The sequence below is a fragment of the Limanda limanda genome, chromosome 1 (genome assembly GCF_963576545.1).
Source record: "Limanda limanda chromosome 1, fLimLim1.1, whole genome shotgun sequence".
NCBI lineage: Eukaryota > Metazoa > Chordata > Actinopteri > Pleuronectiformes > Pleuronectidae > Limanda > Limanda limanda.
In genome coordinates, this window is record NC_083636.1 from 22,626,519 (window position 1) to 22,642,366 (window position 15,848).

Consider the following 15,848-nt stretch of genomic DNA (forward strand, 5'->3'; position numbering starts at 1 on the left):
AAGAAGATGATTGGACGATAAACAGTTTCCAGTCAAACTGTATTTTCAAGAGTCCTCCGTCACCTTTGTGATCCAAGAATGAAAATCTGACACCGCGGTAAAGACGGATGGTTTGTCTACGTCACAGCGCTGACTGCCCCATGTGACCACGCCAAACAGGAAGTAGGAACTGCGCTTCCGACAGTAGAGGGGAGCTCCGGAGTCGCCCTGTGGAGGAAGACACCAGGTGGCAGTCCACTGTTACTACACCTGCTGACCCCCACACCGACAGACAATACGTTAACTGACATCAGGAGTTCGTCCGATATATAAACTTGTTACCATGCAGGAGGCGGAGCCAGCAGGATCAGCACAGATGTGAGAGTCAGTGACGAGTCCTTCCCCCCAACGCCCCCTGCAGGACGTTCCGTTCACCAGAGTCAGTCCAGCATGGTGGAGACGAACAGCATCAATGTTACCTGCCCAACACACACCACAACACACTTAAAATTTTATACATTTGGACTTTTCTGTCCGAAAGGTTACGGAGGGCAGCAGTCACCTGTTGCCTTGGTTACGCCCCAGCCGGTGGTGAAGCAACTCCAGCTGTCATTGAGCTCCTCGTCCTCATCAGGGACACAGACTGGAGACACATTTGAATCTGAGACAGAACACAGGACACGTTCAGGTGTGACAGACGTCGGACAGACGTGGATACGTGAAACTGAGTTTGTGTTTATACTGAATCTGGCAGAGACGCTGAGGCGGAGCAGAGACAGGTCCGATTTTTGTGGAAAGCTTCCGTCCTCCGGCAGGTTGAAGACCTCATCCACAGAGACGGTTTGGGACGATAAGAAGCGGAGGTCATGAATTCCTAGAACCACCACGTCATATTTGGCTCTGCAGGGAAAAGTAAGGGTCAGTAACAGTGGTGACAGAACCTGATGTCACAAGGGCGCCGATGTTTACCTGACGTTGCAGTGTTTGGCAGTGATAACCCAGCGACGATGGATCAGCACGCCGCTGCAGTAGTGGCGTCCGTTGGACTGAAGGCTGACCTGCCAGGGCCAGAAGAAGGGACAGGACTCCGTCACGTTCTCCACAGACACGTCATTGTCCTGCGATGTCGAGAGACTGGCAAGGACCGGAGAACGACCACAGCTGGAGCTCTGCCGCCTCCCGCACCTGTCGTCTGTCTCCAGATCACATGACATCAGGACAAACATGATAAATAATGAAAGCCTTCTGATCACAAGATAAAAACAGTGTCAGCTCAAACAAACCTCCGTCAGCGAGCTCGTCTTCTTGCATCATCTTGTCTGAAAGAGAAACAAACTCATCACACGTTACAGTAGTAACTCCGGTTGTCAGCTCGTCTGAACTTACTCATGTTGTCGTACAGCCACTGGGTGTTTTCTTGCAGTTTGGTGTAGACTCCCGGTCGTCTCGCTCGTCCACAACCAACGCCCCAACTTATCAGACCCGCCAACTCGTATCTACTGCCAGTGAAGCAGGACAGAGGACCGCCAGAGTCTCCCTAACAGCGGCGGACAATGAGGTTACAGACGTTAGATGTTCGAGACAAGGTTACAGAAGAGGACGATGAAGAAACTAAGATGTTGGACAGACAGATTTGCCGTGTAGACTCATCACATGTCTGACTTGTTTTAAGAGTCCAGGTTCTGATGGTCTCGTCGAACTCTGACAGGTTCAGGTCTCACCTGACAGGCGTCCACTCCTCCTCTGTCCCTTCCAGCACAGAACATGGAGGACCTGATCCTACCACTGTAGTACTGGTTACAGTCATCAGAGGGCAGCACAGTGACGTTTACCTCCTGCAGTCTGTTGACTCGAGGTCCGTCTGGTCAAAGACAAGAGATGTCAGGAGGCGTCACGCCGGGTTCACACCGGACGCGTAAGCGCAGCGTCAAGCCTTAAATAACAGCTGGCTTCCATCCACTCCCATGTTAATCCCTTGTGCCGGCCCCACCGGAGGCTGAAGTGCAGCGCTGCGCCAAAGCGAGCGTATCGCTCCGGGAAACACAGTGAGAAATGATTTTAAACAATATTGATGACATATTTTATATGATATAAATGATAAAATATGCATCCCATAGTTTGTATTCCCCTTCTGTTGTCCTGGAGTTTTAATTTGACCAATTTGACCAATCACATTATTAAATGTCCCCCTCTGCCCCCACTACAGCCACAAAAGCAGTCATAAAGATAAAAAGAGAGGGGGTCTACGTACTCTCCACATAGGCTTGAGTGGAGAATACGTCATTTACCCTCGACACCCGAAATTGAACGGAGCAAACAGCGGAGAAGTTCTTGAAGATGGATGACATTAAATTAATAATTGAAGTGGAGAAGTAGTACAGTGAGCTGTATGATCCTCGTCAGCTGCTCTGAGGTGCGAGGACTCACTCTCTCGGGTGGTGCCCCAGCCGGTGATGGTGCAGCCTTTGAAAAGTGGCAGAGGACTCGTCCAGATGTTAATGGGTCTGACGGACGTGGTGAAGACCAGAGGTTCCTGCAGCTTCAGCAGAGCCACATCGTTCTCTTTGGTCCGACGGTTGTAACGATGGTGTATGATAATGAGCGCCACTCCGACTGACTGGAAGGAGACATCATGAATCACACAACAGGTTTTATATGTTCTTATCACACACAAACAATATAACATAATATAAACATTATTCATCCAGGTTCTGACACACACACACACACACACACACACACACACACACACACACACACACACACACACACACACACACACACACACACACACACACACACACACACACACACACACACACACACACACACACACACACACACACACACACACACACACACACACACACACACACACACACACACACACACACACACACACACACACACACACACACACACACACACACACACACACACACACACACACACACACACACACACACACACACACACACACACACACACACACACACACACACACACACACACACACACACACACACACACACACACACACACACACACACACACACACACACACACACCTGTTGTCCTGGTTCCTCAGGATTGTCCAGGTCATGTTTTCCCGCCTTCACGCTCCAGAGTCTCGCCGTGTTGTACCTGCAGCAGGTGTGATTGATTCTCATTGATCAGCTGATGACGTCACGACTCGTCCAGTGTGTGTGTGTGTGTAACAATGACCTCTGAAAGCAGTGAGCAGCAGACAGGATCCACTGTGGAGCGATGATCGCCCCCCCGCAGGCCGGCATGGACGCAAAGCCCAGAGACACCTGCCACGGCCACGAGTGCGCCCAGGCCTCCTGACCTCCGATGATCCGGGACTCGAGCTCCTGCTCCGGCAGGAAGCTGCGACTGCCCGCTACGTCTGAGAGGAGGACCGGCTCAGGGCAACACGTTAGTTAACTAGTTAGTTTAACTACTTGATTAAACAAGTCCAATCAATGATGTCAGAAAAAAATAGTTGGATCAAAAAGAGTAAAACATTAGAGCAACTCACAATTTAAATTTTAAAAAACGATATAAAATATTTGTACGTGTGAAAACATTTTTCCTGTTTCTCTGTATGATTAACCAACTAAATTCAAAATTTTAATACAAACTCCCTATGTTATTAATATTTTCATTATACATTATTTCAACTTATAATACCAGAGAACAAACTTGTAATTTATATATTTATACATTCATAAAGAGGATGCAAATACAATCACTTGAACGCACCGTTGAATCCAAAGAGTCCAGAGGAAGTTCCGTTTTCCTTAATTTCAGTGAAAGTCTCATTGAGCTCAGTCCAGTTTCCACCTGAAGAAAAAAACAAACTGAATCGGATTCAACCAATCCGATTCCCGTCTGACTGAATCCATGACGAACCAGATGAGTCGGACTGTACCTGCAGCCGTCACGTTGTCCGGTGCTCTGACCTCAGCTGAAGGAAGACTCTGGTGAGACAAACCTGAGAGACGTGAGGACAGACACAGGAGACAGAGCAGAGACCACATCCTGACGTCACAGCAGCACGACACAAACCACACGAGCTCAGATCACCTGCTCTTCATCAATCTCACCTGTGTGATGTCACACCTGCGTCACCACTTCAAACTCATTCAAACTTTATTCAAAAAGGCAATGACTGTGTGCACTTCACTGTGACGTCCGCCAGGTGGCAGCAGAGTTGTCACTCGAACACTGCAGAGGAAAAAGTGAATGTGATGAGATTTATATATATATTATATTATATTATATAATATGTCATATATCATATTATATTTAGCTCACATTTTAAATGTGTTCTTTTGACATTACATTAAATACAATTTCCAATTATGTTTATATCAGTTGATGATGATGATGATCAAGAAGAAAATAAAGGTGGTGAAGAAGAAGAAGGTGATCATGATGATGAAGAAGATGAAAGTGATGATGATGATGATCAAGAAGAAAATAAAGGTGATGAAGAAGAAGAAGGTGATGATGATGATGATGAAGATGAAATTGATGATGATGATGAAGATATGATGAATGTGACGATGAAGTTGATGATTAAGACGAAGATGGAGGTGATGATGATGATGAAGATGAAGATGAAGATGAAGATGAAGATGAAGATGATGATGATGATGAAGAAGATTAAGATGAGGAAGAAGAAGATGAAGATTATGATGATGATGATGATTAAAAAGATGAAGCTGATAATGATGATGAAGATGATGATGAAGATTAGGATTAGATGAAGAAGAAGAAGAAGAAGATGAAGCTGATGATGATGTTGATAAAGATGATGATGATGAAGATAAAGATGAAGATGAAGGTGATGATGATGAAGAAGATGAAGCTGATGATGATGATGATTAAGATTAAGATGAAGAAGAAGAAGACGAAGAAGATGAAGAAGAAGAAGAAGAAGAAGAAGAAGAAGAAGAAGAAGAAGAAGAAGAAGAAGAAGATGATGATGATGAAGAGGATGATGAAGATGAAGAAGATGATGATGATGAAGAAGATTAAGATGAAGAAGAAGAAGAAGATGGAGATGAAGATGAAGATGAAGATGAAGATGAAGATGAAGATGAAGAAGAAGATGAAGATGAACTCTCCTCCTCCTCCCACGCAGGGAGCGCGCCGCGCGGCTGTGGAGGCGTGACGCGCCTGCAGCTCGTGCCCAGGATGTCAGGTCGGTCTGATGTGAACCAGAACTAAACTGTGTCTGCGCCGTCAGCTCGGCTCGGCTCGGCTCGGTTCGGTTCGGCTCCTTGTCTTATTAATGTCGGTATCGATGCCGCTGCTCTGATCCGCGTGCCCGCTGCTCGGTGTCGTTGAAACAGCTGCGGCTGCGCGCTCACGTGGAGGAGGGAGAGGCTCGACACACGCACGGTCATTCACGTTAAACCGGGTCTGGACCGGATCTGGACCGGGACTGGACCGGGTTTCAGAGCGGGGATGTTCCGCAGCTCTTACCCCGGGGATGGAGGCTGAGCAGCGGGATGAATCAGCCGAGCTACCCGGTGAGAGATAACCTTGACTGGTTGTTATCGGTCCGATAATGGGCTCGTTGTGACAGGAGAGCGAGCTGAACCGAACCAGGCCAGACTGGAAACACGGCTGAGCCCGAACCGAGCCGAACCGTGCGAGGGGACCCGAACCACTGACACATAACATGTTCGACCATGTGAACCCCCCTCGATGGACCAGGTCTTGGATCAGTTCGAGGTCCGGACCTGTAGAACATGTGTAGAACATGTGTAGAACATGTGTAGAACATGTGTAGAACATGTGTAGAACATGTATTTGATATGTTCTGACAGTAAAACGTCCTCTCTCTCTTCCCGTGGTGTTCAGGTCCTCCTGACGGGCCCTTGGTGTTCGGTACCGGGATCAGACCCCTCTGAGAGCCATGGACTCCAGGACCAGGACCAGGACCAGGATGGGCCTCAGACCTTCAGCGTTCAGACTCATGCTCTCTGTGACCCTGCTGTTGACTGGAACGCTGGTTTCCATGGTGACGTCCAGCTCACCTGTTGCAGGTAAGAAGATTATTATTATGTACAACAGAGGAGGGAGGGGCCATCTCTGACCAATCAGGAAGTCAAAACAAGTGGAAGTCCTTATAAGGATCTCTGTCTGTGGTCAGGGTCCTTGAAGTTGATTTTGTCCCTTTGTCTTTTGTCCACAGGTGTGTTGGACTTCAACAGAACGAAGGAGTCTTCGTCACCATCCTCCCTCTCCTCTTCTCCAAGACCCTCGCCCACCAGCCCCCCCCCAGACTCTGGTGACCATGTTAACAGTGGTGTTGCAGGTTTGGCTGAGGCCTCGGACTCTGGAGCTCAGGGGATCCACCTCCTCCTGAGACCCCCGGACCTCCTTTCCCCAAGCCATCCCCCACCCCTCCCCCCTCACAGCCAGCCCACACTCACGCCCCCCCCGCCCTGGGTGCAGGGCCCGGCCCTGGAGGAGGCCTGGGGCTCCGGAGACTACCTGGAGACTCTGTCCTTCATTGTGCCTGACGGTGAGGAGCTGGCTCTGGCCACGTCTTTACCCAGCCACCCCTATGAAGATGACACCGGTGGGGACTGGGTCTCCTATGACACCGCCTTCCCCACCCGTCCCACACTGTCACTATCCACCCCCCTTCCCCTCTCCCCCTCTACCTCCACCTCCAGCATTTTGCTTCACACCCACCCATCCCACCCAGACGTCTTCCCCGCCTGGGACGAGGACTACGACCTGGAGGACATGACGCCACTGGAGCCGACGGAGCTGCTGCTTCCGGACATGAACAGTCTGGAGTACTACACCAACCTGCTGGTGAAAGAGAGAGAGAAAGAGAGAGAGAGGGAGAGACAGAGGGAGAGAGACCAGGAGCAAGTAAACCAGTCCGGCTCCAAAACTTCCATCTCTCCTACAACAACACAACCTCCCCCTCTCTCTCCGAGCTCCGCCTCTCCTCCAGGACAGGGCCCCACTAGTCCTCAGCCGGGGCCAACCCCCCCCCTTAATCTCTCACCTGTTCTGCCGATGTCCCCCAACACACCCTCTACCCCTATGTCTCCAAAACCTACAGACAACATTCAGGGTCAATACCCCCCCCGGCCTCCCTCTAACACCACCAGCCGGGTGCCTCCCCCTCCCCCGCTGGGTCCGCCCACCCGCCCCGAAAGGCCGGAGCGCCTGCCGGCGGTCACAGAGACGCCGGTGAAGGATCCGCCTACCAAGACCACCAAGGCGAGCACCACCTCCATCACCACCACCACCGCTCCCCCTGTCACCACACCGAGGGCGGCCCAGCCCCCCCCCAGCAGGCAGTACCTGTGCAATGTGACCAAACCAGAGATGTACTTGGTCAGAGTAGGTAAGAGCGGCTCAGGTGACGTGACAGGAACTTCATTAGGTTTGTGTGACGACCAGCTGACGTGTTGTGTGGTTGTGTCGTGCAGTCAGCTCCAGAGGCTCATCGGCTGGTTTCAGTCAGGTCCGAGATCTTCTGAGGAGAGAGTTCAACCGCTCAGTGGAGCTGCAGGTAAATGCACCTGAACACGTCACACAGCTGTTCACCTGATCAGGTGTCATGGCTAAGCATCGCAAAGATCAATGGTTCTTTTAAACCTGACAGGTGAGAGATCATGTGATCGTCAAAAAGGTTTGGCGGTTCTCACCTGGCAGATCTGCAACTGCTGCACCTTACTAATGTCCCATGATAGAGAGCTGTCCATCTGCTCTCCCTTTCCTCCTCAGTTCCTGAGAACGCCGTCCAGTTTCGCCTTTCGTGTCGTATCGGGACCGTTGATCTTCACTGCCATGGCCGTCATCAATGCCCTGCGCCAACCGCCACGCTCCTTTGGCCCCGTTCCCACCGTGTCACTGCTCTACACCGTACCTGACCTCAGGTATCAGATCCACTCTGTGCTGCAGTTTGTCCCCACCCACGTCGACGTCCGATTCTGTAACTTCAGTGAACGTGTAGAGAGAGGGCTGATGCTGGCATACGCTGAGACACGTAGACGGTCACATGAGGCGGGAGCCATAACTGTACAGGTGAGTGACCTGCCGTGTACGCTGTGGCTGTGAATGATGCCTCATCAATGTCACATGATCTAAAACTACATGATGTTCTCTCTCATTGTTTTTTTTTCTCGTCCAGCTGCTGAATGTCTCCATGAGCATGTCCCGGCTTTCAGTCGAGCAGACGGTTCCCGTCGATGTCACATTTGCAGTGCGTGATGGATGGGGCTACCTTCTGGGGTCAGAGGTCAGCGGACACCTGAGGAAGCTCAGCCTGGTTGAGTTCAGCTTCTTCATGGGATTTCCTGCTCTGCAGATCGCAGAACGTACGACACGTATACCTACCTGCCTATGTAACATTCAATAGATGAGACTCGTAAAACAACTTCTAACAACAGTTTTACACATGTAACGTGTGTATACATGTCGCAGTTATGTTTATATGTCTGTGTTTATGTGCACATGTTAATCGCATGTTTGAACATACAATAAATGTGTTAAATGTCATTTCCTCAGCGTTTCACTACCCTGAGCTGAACACGTCTCATCAACTGCGCTTCACCTGGGTCCGAACAGGTGAGGTCCAAACTGAGCTCTTGGTTCTCTGTTGTTACCTCCTTTTGTGTTTGTGCTTCTGTGTTGTTCAGTATTTGTGTAGTGATTAGCCGACACTGTGTGTGTGTGTTTAAGTGCTACTGGGCGTTCAGGAGCAGCAGGTGACGGAGAGAAGTTTTAAAGCTCGTCTGGAGCGTCGTTTGGCTCAGCTGCTGGAGGAGGGGCTGCAGGAGTCCAGCAGGAGGCGGAGGAGAGCCACAGCTGTGGGCAACAACAGTCTGCAGGTGACACCGCGAACATATACACTTCTATATCTTATATAAACATCTTACATGTAGGGGTGTGCGATATTTATCATCTACGATAATATCTTAATTGCTGTTTAACAATGTCATTTTCCCGATGCTCACGTTATCCAGAAATTGATGATCTATGAACCACACACTCAGGCTCTGCATGTCAATTTATTTGGCTGATCAGATGGAGCCCTGCTGCTCTGATGATAAAGACATTCAGATCCATGACGTGTTTTTCCGTCAGTGAATCATTGTGGGAAGAGAAAACAGAGAATTAGAAAAAAGAGATTTGACAGAGAGAAGCGGCTCCGGGTAAAAACAACAGAGTAATTTACTGACAGAGCCGCTAAAGACTGTAAAAAAATAATTCACGCTCCAAACATGTGTGAAAAGGCCCAAATGAACACTAGACGGACTTAGTGGAGCCTCACTCGGCTCCCGGGTGACTGCCCTGGACTTGCTGGCTGAGGAGCCATCTGTGGTCTCTGCGTCTAAAGCCTGGGACCGTTTATGTTTATTCATCGCAAGTCATATCGTCATTGCGATATTAAACAACTTTATCGCATATAGCAAAATATCGCACACCCCTAGATACATGAACATGAAACTTAGGGTACTTGAAGTATCTAATAAATTGATGTTTAGTACCGTTTAGAGCCAGCAGGGTGTTGTGATTCCTTGACTCACCTGTTCTGTCTCAGGTGGTGCGTGTGGCGAGGCTGTCAGGCTCAGAGCGCCCCCTGGAGGTCATGTATTTTGTGGAGGGTCAGAACGGTGAGCGAATCCCTGCGGAGAAAACTGCCGCCACCTTGAACCGCCTTGACCTTCAGAGGGCCGCCATCGTCCTCGGACACCGAGTCCAAAGACCTCTGGCCCAACGTGAGTCTCACCTGTCTGTCTATCAACAGTCTCTCTCTCTCTCACCTGTCTCTCTCCCTCCCCTGTCTGTCTTTCACCTGTCTCTCTCTCTCTCACCTGTCTCTCTCTCTCACCTGTCTGTCTCCAGCAATGGAGACCCTGTCTGTCCCTCCGGCGGAGACTCAGAGCAGCAGTATCTTGCTGATCGTGGGCGTGGTTGTCCCCGTGCTGCTCGCTGTTTTCATCATCATCATCCTCTACTGGAAACTGTGCGGCTCAGAGAAACTCGAGTTCCAGCCGGACGCCATCAACACCATCCAGCAGAGGCAGAAGGTCAGAGGTCAAAGGGAAGTCGTCGACTCTTTCTTTGCACGTGCATTTAAACCGACCAATCATGCGTGTCCTCTCTCAGCTTCAGGCTCCGAGCGTCAAAGGCTTTGACTTCGCCAAACTCCACCTGGGTCAGCACAGTAAAGACGACATCATGGTGATCCAGGAGCCCGGGCCACTGCCTGCCCCTGTCAAAGAGGCCACGCCCCCCAATGGCGGAGACCTCAACACCCCCAAATCTAAAGGCTCGTCCACTAAGGGACGGTCGGGCCGCCGTAGGGGGAGGTGAGACACATTCTTTCTTCCACACTTGTGAGGACTTACATTGACCAACACTGGTTAATTTGACGCTACCATATTAACGTAAACGTGATGAACGAAATGCTACATCAATGTAAACATAACGTGACTCACCACCTTCATACGACAGTAACATCTCTTCTGTCAGACTCAGCCCGTCAGACGGTGACTCGTTAGGCAGCGACCAATCCAGTGGCAGAGAGTCAGCAGAGGAGAGCACTCGACCTGTGGCCACGCCCAGTGAGGGGAAACAGCACAGGAAGACGCCCAAAAATGGTCAGAGACACGGTGACATCATCAACGTTTAATTTCTATATAAAGTTTGATGTTAACCTCTGTTTTTTCTTTTCATGTCTCTGCACTGAAGGACGAAGCAAGATTGGCACGTTCCTTTATTTTCATCATCATCACCTTCATCATCATCATCATTATCATCATCATAATCATCTTCCTTGTCATCCTCATCATCATCATCATCTTCTTCTTCGTCACCATCATCTTCAGTAAGTGATTTGATCCAGAATCTGCTGTGATGTAATCTTCTCTTCCTCCAGCAGGTGTGTCCGGCAGCGGTCCAGACGAGCCTCTGTCCTCGTCGTCCATCTTTGACCACGTGGACCGTCTTTCTCGAGGCTCGTCTGACGGCACTCGTCGACAGGCCAACAAGGTGCAGCTGATCGCCATGCAGCCTCGACCGAGTCTGCAGCCGACGCATGCCCCGCCCCATCCAAGCCCGACGCTTACGGAGAAGGTCAACACAGAGGTGAGACACTTTGCCTGTTTACCATTTTTTACACCTGCATGACGTCACCCTCCTCTGTTCACCTGTGCTCCTGCAGGTGGAGCTGAGATACAAGTCAGAGATCGAACATCACAGGAACAAACTCCGGCAGCGTGCTAAGAGGCGGGGTCAGTGTGACTTTCCCTCCATGGACGACATCATGGATGCCTTCGGAGACGGGCCGGTGCAGAGCGAGGTTGCACAGCGACTCTACAGCTCCGCCCACGACCACATGGATTGTATTCTGAAGGCCGACGCCCCCTCACCCCCGACCCCCACCGACTCCAGGAAGAGGTCAGAGTTCAGAGACGTTAATGTAGGTGGAGATCATGTGATCTCCACCTACATTAACGTGTTTGACAGCATATAATATATATCGAACATCACGAACAGATACTGAAAGGTTGTAAAGGAACCATTCGAACAAAAGTTACAGATAGAATTAAAAATCACACATATTCTAATTGTGTGATGTCCATCCAGGGGGAGGCGCTCTCCTCGGGGTCGCCGTGCTCAACCAGGACCTGGAAGTCTTCCTGATACCGACAGAGATCGGCTTCTTACCGATCAGAGCGCCACCTATAGGAAGTACCCAGGACTCAACAACGTGGCCTACATGGTGAGACAAAGAACGATAACAGCTCTGGTCATGTGGTTGTCCTCATGAAGTGTTTGTACATGGGATTTTTACTCAGAGTTCCTCTTTATTTCTCATTTTAATGAATCAAACTTGGTCTGATCCAATAATAATAATATTGTATTAAATGTAAATGACTTGGGATCTGAGTTGATCCTTGTGGAACACCTTTATTAATGATTGATCATTTTGAACATCTTTATTTTCTCAATATTCTGCCTCCTCTCTCCCAGTCCGACCCTGACCTGCCCCCAGATCATGGCAGTCCGTCTCCTACGGACGAGGTGTTTGACCCGGCTCCACCCCCCTACATGCCCCCACAGCCATCCATTGAGGAGGCCCGGCAGCAGATGCACTCTCTTCTGGATGACGCCTTCGCTCTGGTCTCACCGTCCTCGCAGGGCAGCGCCGGGGTGAGCGGGATAAGCCCTGCCCTGCCCAGCCCCTCCCCTCAGGTCCGTCCCCCGGGCAGACAATGGGGTTCCTACCCAGCAGCCCCCTCTCACAGCCCCTTCTCTGCAGTGAGTTTGTCGACTTGCAGCTGAGGACGAAAACTTGTGTCATGAATCAGAGTTCAGTTTTCATTGTGGTCTTCTCTTCTTCCTGCAGAGATACGTAGAGTTAGGAATGTCTCCGTCGTCGGTCCAGGGCCTCCTGCAGGGGTCAGTGTCACATAACACCAGGTCAACGTCTAAAGGTTTGAGGTGAACTGGTACTGATACTCTGTGTTTTAATCAGGCAGGGCCTGAGCTCAGGAGGGTATGTTTCCACTGGAGATCAGCTGCAGGAGTCAGTTTACTCCAACAGGGGGCAGTATGAGGACCCCCCCTCCTCCTCCAGACCACGGCCTGTTGGGGGCAGCACAGGTAAAGTCAATTTGAGGATGCACGTCCGAGATTCACTCAAAATGTTGCTTCCTATCAGTCTTTTCTGTTGCATTTGTTGACTTTATCCACGGATTACTTTCCTCCAGGAGCCCGGCTCCACCACCTGACGCAGGTTGGTTTGTCCAGTCAGATCGGGGCTTACCCGGGGGTAGGTCGCAGCATGTCTGGCCCCACCGGCTCGAGCTGGACCCAGCAGCATTCAGACCAGGAACTATCAAGACCAGGAGACAGCAGAGAGAGCGTGAGTCTAATGAGATTCAAAATCAAACTAAACTGGACCAAACAAACAGTTGTTTTAAATATCAGCGTAGTAATGAGTGGTGTGGTGATGTATGGCCCATCACTGTACTGGTCTGTACAGTATTCAACAGTCCAGACCAGTTAAAGAAAGTTTAGACAGTCTAGACCAGTTCTCTTTAGGTCACTCCTTACCAGTACTTGTTTATAAAATGTCCCAATTGACTTTGTCCAAATCAAACTCACTTATAAAACGTCTGCATTGGAGAGTGATGCACATCTTAGAGTCTTGTGTCAGTCTCATTTTGTTTCCATGTCTGTGACTGACAAAGTGCTGCAAAGTGTTGTGAATACATTTTCACCGTCTCTTCTATTTTCCTGCAGGTGCTGTCGTTTCCTGAGTTCTCCTCTTCCTCTGTTTTCCAGATGCCCAGCTCCTCATTCCGTGACCCATCGGCACCACCTCTCCTCCTGACCTCCCCAACTCCAGAGTATCCGCCAGAGGACGCCTCGCCCTCCGCCCACACCTCTGCCTCGCTCATCAAGGCTATCAGAGAGGAGCTGCGTCGCCTGGCCCAGAAGCAAGCGGTGACCAGTTACCCTTAGACCTATGTGGACTGGTTTGGATCAGGACTCTGCTGGTCCCAATAGTTATTGTTTTGAACCACCAGAGCGTGAATAGACTGGATTTTAAATTTTAAACTAATGATCCACACTTTTGAATCTCTTGAGCAGATTTGCGTCTCAGTAGCTAAATTAACTCGGGACCATGATCCACGTCTCCTGTTTCCTGACTGAAAGACCTCTGGTACTTAACAGGGTTCTGTCTGTCTGTCTGTTGGTCATTCTTCAACTCTGTGTTTCATCAGGAGTTTGACTCATTACATTCCTACTGAAGTGCTTCCTGGACTGGATTGTCCCATATAGAGTCTTAGACCTGATCATACTTTCTGAATTTGTGGAGCGGGTTGTCACTCTTGACCTTTTGGTGCTGATCTTCCCTCATGGAGGTCTGGAGCACATTGTACCTCCTGGATGGATGAAGCACCTCAGGCTGTCCTGATCACCTACAGTGAAAGATCTCGATTCACCATCTGCAGTGGTTTGTCCCATCTGATCCAATGGAGTGGATTGTTCATTCTTGAGTGGAAATTCATTCCTGAACTCTTTGTGTTAATGGTTCATCCTAATCTTCTCATGTGATTTATTCATTTTCAACTTTTGGAACAGATTGTCCATCCAAGATTTCCGATTTGGACAGTCCCGTCCAGTGGATTGTTTCTTCTAGAGTTGTTGAGTGGAAATTATTTCTTGAACTCCTGCAGCTGATGAGCCACCTGAATTTATGGAGCTGATTTTCCCTCCTGAAAATCGGCATTGGATAGTCCGACCTGAAGAGCTAGAGTTGATGGTCCATCCTAACCTTCTCATGTGGATCATTCCCTCCTAACTTCTGGAACAGATTGTCCCTCTAAGATTGGGAAAATCCCTTCTGACCCTCTGGAGTGGATGGTCCTTCCGTGACTTCTGGATCTGGACCATCGCTTCTGGAGTTCTGAAGTGGATTATCCCTCTTGACGTTCTGTGGTGCTAACCATCAGCCTCATACCATCTTCTCATTAACCACTTATTGCCTTCCACACTTCCATCAGCCATGGGAATCAGGTCTCTTTTCATAAAGCATATTGATGAGGTCTTTGCACTGTCGACAGCAGGAGGTGGCGTAAAGTAAGTACAACATAGGGGCAAAAAAATGGAAAAGTATATATAAATATCTATGAAAATGAATACAAATATATGTAAAGAGATAGAATCCACATGAGCACAATTTAATGTCAGAGTTATTATTGGAGTATTGAGATGTTACATATTTTCTATTGCCTATATATGAAAGTAAACTTAAATATTTTATTTTAATGACAAAAGACCAAACTACTGTTCTATGGTTGTAGTCCTACGTATTGAGCTTGCTGTAGATTTTGAGCCGTCTTTTGTTTCTCTTTGGAGACGTTGCTTGGCGTAGCTGCTAGTGCACGTGTTCATGTATAGGTGGATATGAAAAAAATGCGTGATTGCGTCGCTTTATGGAGTTTTTACGTCGCTGAATTGTTGCGTCCATCTTTGGGCTGAGTGCTGAGTCTGTTGGGCATCAGGTGGATTCATGTAGAGGAGCAGAGACGGGAACTGCCAGGAACTGAAGCTACAGCAGTGTCCCCTGGAGGCTGTAATATGTATAACACACAAACTAACTTTCTTACCACCAACTGAGTGTCATCAGTGCACCAGTGATGGGAGATTCTTTCAAAACTTACATAAACAAATATGATCAGCATTTAACAGCTGCCTCATTTGTGCCCCTTGAGGCTGTTATGTATACTACACACCAGAAGAATAAACAAATAAAAAGATACATTTTTACCATCATTTTACTAGGTTGGGGTAAAAACTTTTAAGTAAGGTTTGTAAAGGTTGAATATTATTTTGAAATCCAGTCGATCGTGTGGTTCCCGTTTCTTCTGGTTGGATGGTTCCTGTTTATTAGTCTTTGCTCTTCTTCAGCATGTTTGACTCAGTTTGAAGCTTTAGCTACTCGTGATGTTCCAGTCAATGTTAGCATGCTGCTAAAAGATGTTAAAAACAAAGATAATAGAAGTAAAGAGGTGTTCCATGTTCAGAGAGAGCAAAGAGGGTTTTATGTCACAGTGCCATAAAAACATATTTCATCGAAACCCGAGAAAAAATCCATCGTATAAAACATTGTTTTTTCAACATTTTAAAAAGATATTTTGGAATCTGAATGAAGACAAGTAAAATAAACATATAAATGAAAGTGAATTTGATGTTGAATAGAAAATAATAATAAGAAAAGATTTTATGTGTGATTTGTCTGCTGAACCTACTCACATCCTTCATGGACCAGAAACTAACCACTCGGACTCTGATTCAACCTT

General features: G+C 48.6%; 2 protein-coding genes across 2 annotated transcripts; one reads left to right on the forward strand and one right to left on the reverse strand.

Annotated features, from left to right (window-relative positions):
• Positions 1–45: 45 nt before the first annotated feature.
• Positions 46–5,676, reverse strand: ovch1 (ovochymase 1). Its single transcript, XM_061069800.1, has 14 exons — positions 5,535–5,676; positions 3,914–3,976; positions 3,745–3,825; positions 3,205–3,388; positions 3,048–3,123; positions 2,407–2,596; positions 1,701–1,840; positions 1,366–1,516; positions 1,263–1,298; positions 949–1,171; positions 722–879; positions 542–640; positions 322–458; positions 46–207 (listed from the first exon to the last, which is right to left on the reverse strand). Exons 1-14 carry the CDS (start codon positions 5,674–5,676, stop codon positions 46–48), a joined length of 1,842 nt encoding a protein of 613 aa, XP_060925783.1.
• A 235-nt stretch (positions 5,677–5,911) lies between these two features.
• si:dkeyp-27e10.3 (UPF0606 protein KIAA1549) lies at positions 5,912–13,503 on the forward strand. Its single transcript, XM_061069926.1, has 19 exons — positions 5,912–6,041; positions 6,191–7,366; positions 7,452–7,534; positions 7,750–8,049; positions 8,156–8,342; positions 8,533–8,592; positions 8,707–8,855; positions 9,569–9,746; positions 9,874–10,058; positions 10,138–10,340; positions 10,504–10,643; positions 10,910–11,118; positions 11,195–11,430; positions 11,620–11,755; positions 12,007–12,294; positions 12,383–12,435; positions 12,512–12,639; positions 12,747–12,901; positions 13,282–13,503. Exons 1-19 carry the CDS (start codon positions 5,912–5,914, stop codon positions 13,501–13,503), a joined length of 4,218 nt encoding a protein of 1,405 aa, XP_060925909.1.
• Positions 13,504–15,848: the final 2,345 nt, after the last annotated feature.